The sequence below is a fragment of the Pygocentrus nattereri genome, chromosome 1 (assembly GCF_015220715.1).
Source record: "Pygocentrus nattereri isolate fPygNat1 chromosome 1, fPygNat1.pri, whole genome shotgun sequence".
Lineage (NCBI taxonomy): Eukaryota > Metazoa > Chordata > Actinopteri > Characiformes > Serrasalmidae > Pygocentrus > Pygocentrus nattereri.
Window position 1 is genome coordinate 3,661,725 of NC_051211.1, and position 9,890 is coordinate 3,671,614.

At 44.6% G+C, this 9,890-nt stretch overlaps 1 protein-coding gene across 2 annotated transcripts in view; it reads left to right on the top strand.

Moving 5' to 3' along the window:
- The window catches only part of top2b (DNA topoisomerase II beta), a 64,043-nt gene that overhangs the window by 2,696 nt on the left and 51,457 nt on the right, over positions 1-9,890 (top strand). Inside the window, exons 2-3 of one of the 2 annotated variants that reach the window (XM_037539774.1) lie at positions 3,948-4,142; positions 7,807-7,897. In XM_037539774.1, the coding sequence (XP_037395671.1) occupies positions 3,948-4,142; positions 7,807-7,897 (286 nt within the window). The remainder of the gene's footprint in view (positions 1-3,947; positions 4,143-7,806; positions 7,898-9,890) is intronic. The other variant, XM_037539778.1, reaches the window with a different exon arrangement.

Here is a 9,890-nt window from a genome sequence, read left to right on the forward strand (position 1 = left end):
CGAGGGGATTGAACCGGCAAGCTTCCGGTCACAGGGCCAGTTCCCTAACCTCCAGCCCACGACTGCCCCCCCCCCCCCCCATATATTAGCCTTTAGGTCATAGATATGCATTCCTAGATGCCGCATTGCCTGTTGTTCTCTATGTGATACGTCTGACCGTCCACCATGTTGGAGAGGTCAAGATCCGCTTCTGAACAAGTTCACTCGTATTGAGAGACGAAGAGTCTCGGGATTAAATCAGCCACAACTTCCTTACAACTCCACCGATTTTCACCAAGTTTGTTTGGTGTTAATCCTCAGACTCAGATTAATCCAGGCTGCTGGGATCAGCTCTCGGGAGCTTTCATTACCTTTAATAACTGATTGTGATAATTAGCCGTCCGGACCAGCAGGAAAGCATTCAGCCTGCGTCGCAGCCGTCTCTTTCTGGTGCCTGAAGCGGCACCATTTAAGGTGGAACGGGAAAAAATAACTACTACCTAAAGTTAAGACCCCCTGAATAGACGATTAAATGAAATAAGCTTCATATAAAACCAGAGGAAAAACCATCACATCAACAGGTTCTCTGGGCCTCATTGACCACACGGCCACATCTACACATAAACATCACACAGACATGAGCGTGGGTCACCGCGTTCCCTCCGTTATATAATCCAATCCCACTTTCTGAGAGCGGTATTCCTGAAATAGTGGAATTTTGGACAGTATCTTTATTAAACTGCCGCTCTCTAATGGTCCTGAATGCGGTCCAGCGGCGATGCTGACCGCCCTACAGTGGTGGTGCCATTAACATGCCTGTCTGGACCCAACGTGGCATCTAGTAGTGCATAGCTATGCTTTATATACACTGCGCAACTAAAAAACCAAACCAAACATGTCTCGGCTGATCGCCTGTTCAAACTAGATTTCTTGGAGAGCCATTGCATTAAAAATTGTGTTATTACTCTGTTATTTTCCCGTTCTTTACTCTAACATGTTTGTTTCTAGTGCTTATCACTGTATTAGGCTTATAAAAGAGCATATTTACACTATAACCATGTGAGCTGGAGTGATCCAGAGCTGATCATCCAGCACAAGTTCCTTACCTTACTGACACGCTTGTGTGCGTGCAATCAGATCCTCACAGCAATGCTACAGTGTCTAGTCTGAAGCCCTCCCGGAAGAGTAGAGGCTGTTATTAGCTCATCACTACGGATGCCCTTCGTGTCGGGGGGGAAACGGCGGCGGGGCAGAAGAGCAGGTGTCTGTAAACTGTTTTTAAAGTCGAAACAACATGTTTGTTTATTTTTTCACAGTGTAGGTGGTGAAGCGTCTGCTCAGCCGTTCAGTTGTAGGTTTGGTCGTTTTTGTAGGATTCTGGCTCGTGGATTTCTGGGTGTAAAGCTGACATGAGTCAGTTCTTATTTAAGTTAAGTGATACTTTATTAATCCCACAAACGGGGAAATTCCACCTCCACATTTAACCCATCCGTGAACTGAAACACCACATACACACTAGTGAGCACACACACTAGGGGGCAGTGAGCACACTTGCCCGGAGCAGTGGGCAGCCCAATCCACGGCGCCCGGGGAGCAGTTGGGGGTCGGGTGTCTTGCTCAAGGACACCTCAGTCATGGACTGTCGGCTCTGGGGATCGAACCGGCGACCTTCCGGTCACAGGGCCAGTTCCCTGACCTCCAGCCCACGACTGCCTCAAACTGCCTTCTCTTTACCAGCACAGAGACATTTAACAGTCAATCGGTCAGTCAAGCTTTATTTTTACTCAGAAATGCACTGAGAGCGACCCTCGTTTTCATTGTGGCCGAGCATTGCCGATATTAAAGGGAAGGAAGAGGAAATTGAAGTGGAAGTCGATCAAGTTAAACTAAAATTAAACGAAAATACGCAAACAAAAGCAACAGAGACGCCAAGATGAATGGAAAAAGGATTGAGAACAGTTAAGATTCAAATAAAACCAGTTAACAGGATTTCAGCATAAAAGCACAAATGGACAAACTAACTTAAAACAGTCAAGCAAAAAGATTAAAAGGTGATAAATAAAGAACAGTAAATAAATAAACTCTGCGTGGTTATACGGAGCTCGGTCGTCCGGGAGGAGCTCGGAGTAGAGCTGCCACTCCGCCACAGTGAGAGGAGCCAGTCGAGGGGGTTCAGGCCCCCCGGGCGCCTCCCGGTGGGGGTTTACCCTACTGGGACGAGACGCTGAGGTCGTCCTAAGACCTGCTGGAGGGATTATATCTCCAAGTTGGCCTGGAAGCGGCTCGGGGTTTCCCGAAATGAGTCGTCCGGGATTCTCTGCTCTCCCAGCTGCTGCCGCGCCCCTAGATTTAGTGTTTAAAGATGATGAATGAAAGAATAAACATATAATTAATTAACTAATAATAGAGTCGTGGTTAAATTATTGGGAACGAAAAAGTAAATAGAAGATAAAAATAAAACAATAATCAAGTTAAAAAGGAGACAGGAAAAGTTAAACTCAACTAAAACAGTTACAGGCTGTCTGAAGGTGGTTAGAGGATACGATGCACGTCAGGTTGGATTGGCGTAGAAGTCGCACGGAATACTCGGTCGCATTGCCGCAGATCAGATATGGATCGGATTCCAGTACCACATACGGAAGCGTCTCAAACCAGAACTGAAAATATTAGATTCAGTGTGTTTTTTATGCTGTTCACACTCACACACAGACACACATATGAAGAAGAAAATCAGATCTGGGCCAATTCAGCCTGCTGTGTGAACAAAGCCTAAAAGTTTGGACTCCTGTAGGGAATTCCGGCTCACCGGTGCTCTGCAGCTAAAAGCAGATTTTGCCAGTTAAGCAGAACTCTAGATACCTGACAGGTGATCCAGTTATTAGAGCAGGTCTCTGTTATTTATAGAGATCGTTGATGAGATGTAAGCTGGCGTCCGGCCGCAGAGATTTATAAATAAAAATAAGCCAGTGCGTTTACTGTAGTGCTGCTAGTGGGGACCACCCAGCGTTTTCATCCCGCCTGCAGTGGTGAGCGCTGTGAGGGTTGCCAGTAATGAATCACAAGGCAGATTGATTGATTGAGTCTAGCTGGTGGACGCATGTCTACAGGCTGCTTCACCGTAGTCCAGTACTGGTAGTAAAGTCGCCTTGACTGGCGTAGTTTTATTCCGATATAGGAATAAAGCCTCTGTCTGAACTTAGTCACCAGTTTATTAATATGAGACAGGCCCAATTACCTGCTTTTTACCCCTACCTCTTGGACCTGAGCTACAGGGCAGTGGTTGAGATCTTCCCTCTGAAATGAGACCCTCAAATAAACAGAGCATCACTTCATTAACAGCTACCAGCGCCGCTCTGTAGGCGACCCTGCCCGTCTGCAGGGACAGCAGAGGAGGGGAAAGTTCAGCTCCTCACTGCTGGACTTTAGTTACATTTAGGGATCATACGCCTTCAAAGAGGGGGGCAGTTATTTATTATCACCCCCCCTCCTAATTCTTCAGTGATGTGAAGCGGAAGTCAGATATTCACCAGATTCTCGTTTGAATTTTCCTGTTCCACCTTAAATGGCGCAGCAGTTACGTTCTGGCACTTCAGGCGTCAGAACTGCTGGATTATTTAAGGTGGAACGGGTAATTTCACTAGCTAGCTAATGAGACGTCAGCTACTTCTAGTGAATATTTGCAATACGGAGGGCTAGGGGCTCAGTGGTAGGGGCGAAGGGTATAATGGGACTGAGCCTTAAACTCTGTGACTGGCTCAATGCTGGATCCTGTCAGTGTCGTAGTATTCGCAGTATGACAATCAGTAGTGGAAGATCTGGAGAAGAGCATAAGCTCACTTTTCTTGGCGTTTAAAATGTGCGTGTTGTGCATACGTTGTGCTTGTGCAGAGCTTTCTGTTAGGTGTTAAATGAGCCCTGGAGTCTTTCTGTAACTGCAACAAAAGTTGTGCCACTGTGTCTAACAACAGACCCTCTTTGATAAGAACAATGCTGCCAAGAAGGAGGAGGCGAACGGCAAAAGCGAAGGTGGGAAAAGCGAGCCGCCGAAGAAGGAGAGCTCCAAGAAGATGTCTGTGGAGCGTGTGTACCAGAAGAAAACTCAGCTGGAGCACATCCTGCTCCGTCCAGACACCTACATCGGCTCGGTGGAGCCCGTCACTCAGGTGAGGCTTGGCTCAGTTAAGCGTTTGATGTAGGGTTGGTTGAAGTTTCAAAATGCGTTCTTCCAAGGGCACGCGGTTCATTTATGGATGTTATATGCATGTTGTACATTGTGTTTTTCGTGATGTCACAAAAACCAACACGTTAACTGCCTATGCGTGAGGTTTAGTCTCGCCGATTCATAAATAAGTTATACAGTCCATGTAAACACTCAGGCGGAATAGTCTAGTCTGATTGACACCATTCAGAATGCAATTCCTATCCGACTGAACAACGTGGATAATCCTGTAAATAATCCATTAAATAGAAGAATAATATCCGTGTAAACGTCTGTATCCGATTACATTCCCTATCGGAACGTTTAAGTCTGTTCTGCTTGTGCGTCGCGTCACAGTGAGAGTTTATACCGTTCAACACGGCGGAGCAGAAACTGGTCTGCAGAGGAGACGAAGTTCATGCTCTGGTCTTTAAAAGACGGCGGTGGGACGGACGTCCAGCTTATGTGTCTCAGCGCACGACGTCTTCCTCTCGGCCTTCTTTAATGAGGACGTGTGAAGGACGTTTTCCTGAGTCTGACGTCATTTTAAAGCAGCTAAAAACACAATCACTGCTCACTGCTGCTCATCTCACTCTGAGTGGACTCACGTGATGCTGGTTGTCATGGTAACGTCCAAGCGGTTCTCTGCGCATGTGTAATTTTGGATCAGATTACTTGTAGTGAGCATGTAAACAGAGCTTTTCCGTCAGATTGTTGAGTGCAGTGAGAATAAACACCTCAGTTTTAATCTATAATCGGAATGTGTTCCGTCAGACTGGCAAAAATCTTTGTGAACACAGACGGTGAGTTTCAGCCTGGACTCCTTTTCAGTGGGGCAACCAGTCAGAATAGAGCTTCCCTTGAGGTTTGTGGGGTTTAATGCATCAGCCATAACTCGTGTTCACCTGACCATTTTCCAGCCTGACGTTATCCCTCAGGATCAAACAGGCTGTGCTGGTTATTGATCCTTTAAGACAGATGTATGTAAATGAGCTCTGTTCTGTTTGGCTGTGCCTCATTCAGACCGACCCAGAGGATCTCCGAGAAATAAAGCAGAACTCAGTATTACATTAATGAGGGATCACTGAGAAATTCCGGTGACGAATGAGAGACGCATGAGTTCTCCTTTTGCACGAGACCTCGCACTTTTCTCGAGGAGATATCGTTCAGGGGTGGAGACGGGTTGAGACGAGTCCGGCACTGAAGAGTTACGTCACATTTTGATCAAAGTGAGTTTTGTCTCACTCTGATCTCTTCACTGTGTCTAGGAGAAATAGCTGAGATCAAGAGGAGATCTCGTTTAGGATATTTCTGTCCTCTTGGGAAGCGTATAGCGTCAGCCTTAATGGCTGGGGCTGACTCTACCGTCGTGGCGTGGATAGACAGATTTGTTGGTTTAAGTGACATCACAAAAACAGTGGTTGGACAGTGTAGTGGGTAACACCTCCGCCTTCTACACTGTAGACTGGGGTTCAATGCCCCACCTGGGTAACCACCCTACACTAAACCAATAAGAGTCCTTGGGCAAGACTCCCAACACCACCTTCGCCTTCCTGTGTAAAATGATCAAACCGTAAGTCGCTCTGGATAAGAGCGTCAGCCAAATGCCGTAAACGTAAAAAACAGGGAATTCAGATTCGGCTGTTTTTGCACAGCATGTTTACATCTTCAGTGGTTGACAAGACCCTATTCACCGTACCATTAAATGCAAACGCATAAATGCGCTGCAAACGTAGAAAACACTTTCATCAAAACGACGACACCTGAGCTGCAAATAAATAAACACAGGCAACCTGAGAAAAATGCCGCAAAGCCAGTCACAACCCCACAAAATGTTTCCGTGGTGGAAAAGCACCGAGAGAAGTAAATAAGACCACCGCCACTCAGACGCTCACATCCCCAGTTCGTGGTTAACCTGACTGGCTTGTTTGCTGTCTGACACGCTGCTTTACTTAATTTTATTAGTTTTATTACTTAATCTTAATTATTTTAGTTAGATTATTTTTTTTCCCCATTCATTCATTTATTTGTTTATTTATTTATTATTCACATTTTCATTCTTGTTTTATTATGATTATTTTATTATTATTTCGGTCATTTTAATTCATCTTAGTTTCCTTTTTTGATCTTATCCTCCTTTTGTTTTATTTATCGTCTTTTGATTTGGATAACTTTTACATTTTAGTTACGCTTTAATCACTGTTTTATATTTTCTCCTGGTTTTTATGTATTTTTATTATCAGTGTTTCACTTTTTTAATATTTATCTGATGTTGGTCATTTTTATTGTTAAATTTACAAACCCCAAAAATCACAAAACCTAGAATTTATAAGTAAAGCCTAGTCCAGGGGTGAGCAACATGTGGCTCCGCAGCAGAATTAGACTGTTAGGTAATAATAAAATAATCCTCCTCTACAGTAAAATAAAGCTCTGCTGATCATCAACACAGTTTAACAGTAAATGGTCTTAAACGCTGGAGTTAATGTAGAACTGCTGATCCACCCTTTAACCCTGAAGACCAGCGCAGACGGCTGGTCACCATAGCAACACCGACAACAGTCTCACCCAGATAGTAGCTAACGACATGACAAAGAGAGAGATTTAAGACGGACGTCGATAATTTGGAGACAAATTGGCTTATATGTGTTTATCAACGCTCCAGCTGGTTTCCTGATACATTTAATGTGCAATGAGAAACTACCAAACACAAAAAGTCACACAGCTGAAGTCGGTTTCTCATTCGAATTGTCCTGTTCCACCTTAAATGGTTCAGCAGTTACATTCTGGCACTATTTAAGGTGGAACTGGAAAATTCGAACGAGAATCTGGCGAATTAGAAGCGACTTCAGCCTCGTAAAAAGTCGAACGCTGAGAGACGTTTTACAAGAAACTGTTCTACTTTTGTGGAGAAGTTTCCTGCTGGAGATGCGAGAAAAGCAGCTGTAGCTGAGCCGAAGCTTAAAGCAGAGCGAAGTGCGTCTGCGCTTTCGTTTATATTAAATTTTTTATCCTATATTAGAGCATCAGCACACACTGAGACACATTTCCAGCCGCCACGGTAAAACGGACTCAGTGTTGCGGCTCCCAAGGCGGTTTGATTTCTGCTGAAAGGTTCTTCTTAAAAATTTGGGTTGCGACCCCTGGCCTAGTCGTTTGAGGGTGGGTGGGTCCATAGCACAAGCCACGCCCCTCCACTCCCACTGATAGGCTGCATACAGGTGGCTGACAGTGATTTCCTGAAAAGATGGTAAATGAGAGATGCTGAGAAGGCAGCAGGCGGCGTATCAGACATGCAGTTTACATTTCCTCATTGTTTTGATGGTTTGACGCCGTATTGAAGTCTTTACGTTACTAATCGTCACGGATTTCAACACTCCAGACGTTTTTCCTGTGATCGGAAACGGAAGCAAAAGATCGAGTAGTGTCCTTTAAAACAAGCATAATAGACTTGATTGCACTGTGATTGAGTTTGGCTCATGCATAAACAGATATGGCTCATGCATAAACAGATATGGCTCATGCATAAACAGATGTCAAACTGCCCTCCGAGTGAGACTCGAGCCCAAACAGCTCTGCTTTTACTCCCTGCACTCAGTTTGATCTGTACTTCTTGTCTGTGTTCTTTCCAGCAAATGTGGGTTTTTGATGAAGAGATCGGAATGAACTTGCGGGAGATCACTTACGTCCCTGGATTGTATAAAATCTTTGATGAAATTCTCGGTAAGTCGATATCCCCTAACAGGTTTTCTGTCTGTAATTCAGCTTATTTCTGATTTTGGTCTGGAAACGTTGCCTGTCCATTACATCACGTGTTGAAATGATGCCACTGTCTCGCAGGTTCAGACAGCTGCTAGATCACAGTGGATGCATTGCCTTGCTTATTCATTCTACAAGCATACCTTTGAGCATTTGCTTGGCTGAAAGTGGTGTTTTGTCCTCTGAAAGGAGAATTTCACCAAATTTTCAGATTTTTTTCCTGTGGTCATGATGTGAAGTGCTCATTTGGAGAGAAACGTACCGACTGGTGACGTGTCTACAACTCAAATATAGCCATTTTCTTTACTGTCCAAAACCACCAGTGAACCTTCACGTGTGTTTTGAGATCTATATGTAATGCTGATGATGGTAACATAGGGGTAAATTAGACAATTTTGTGTGTGTGTATATATATATATATATATTAGGTTAGGGATCCAGCCTTGTGACCGGAAGGTCGCCGGTTCGATCCCCAGAGCTGACAGCACATGACTGAGGTGTCCTTGAGCAAGACACCTAACCCCCAACTGCTCCCCGGGCGCCGTGGATAGGGCTGCCCACCGCTCCGGGCAAGTGTGCTCACTGCCCCCTAGTGTGTGTGTGCTCACTAGTGTGTATGTGGTGTTTCACTTCACAGATGGGTTAAATGCGGAGGTGGAATTTCCCCATTGTGGGACTAATAAGGGTCTCTTAATCTTAATTAATCTTAATATATATATAAGCCCAACTGTTATCATAAAACTGTTGTTAAAAGGTGCCACAGATGTTAGAAAATAAAATATATTTGTGCCATAATTTTCTCCGAGGAGTCTTTTAGAGGTGGACGTCTGGTTCCTATCACCACCACTGTGAACAGTTCTGACTCTGTAAGTTTCTCTAGAACTGAGCGCTTCACACCAAACCGCTCTCACTTTGTTTGCATCTTATTGAGAGTATTGCGCCGAAATTTTGAAATAGTGGTGGAATTCTCCTTTGAAGAAGTCGTTTACTGTGGGTAATTATGCGCATGATTCACGACATGCTGGATTTTCCGTCCATTCGAATGTGTCATGCTACGTTTTTCGCTGATGTCACGGTGGAGCCGACCACATCAGAAAGGCCTTTTAAAGCTCCACGGGTTTTGGACGAGTCTGGCGTCTTTGGAGAGGATTATTCTCCCTGTTAAGTGGTTCATCTGTGTCTCTGCCTAAAAAAATAAATGCCATTTCTGGCGTTCAGGAAAGTTGTCGCCACATTGGTTCTGACGCAACGAACACGATCTCACGAAGCCAGAGTGGTTTTTGTGAGAAAGGACACGCTTGGGTTGGAATATCCGACGCGAACTGCGCGTTTTTCAGCTTAATAGGTCATGAAGTGAAACCAGGACTGGACTTTTGGACTTTAGATTTTTTGCATACAGTGGCCATAAAGACTGGCTCTTGATCGGAATCTATCCATCAATAAAGGTCTCATGGAGCTTCTTCTACTTAGTGATAGAAAACAGGGCAGCATCTGAAAACTACCCCCAGATTATGTTAATCCAGTGCTGTAAATGGGCTGCGGTAAAAAAAACAGGTTATATCAACCAAATGCTATTATTTAACTGTAGAAATGACCATAGAAATCACCCCAGTTTGTGTTATTCTTGTGCTGTGAATGGTCAGGTTCTGCTGAAATCGATAAGTGGTTGGAGCCAGAATAATAAACGTTTCCGTTATCAGTTCTGTACCAGTATTGGTATCAGCGCCGATACTGGCACCGAAACGCAGTATTGGAATCAGTGATGGGGATATCGATACCTGTTTCTGACGTGTTCACGCGCCAGTAGACAGAACTTTACAACAGTGTGGGGCAACAAGCAGCAGTAAAAATGCTCATGGCGGAATCTGTAACGGTAGTTTTCAGTGTTACGGACGCGCAAACGAAGCCGATTACCTGAGCGGCTGAGCTACTTCTTTAATAATCGCTCGTCTGCCGC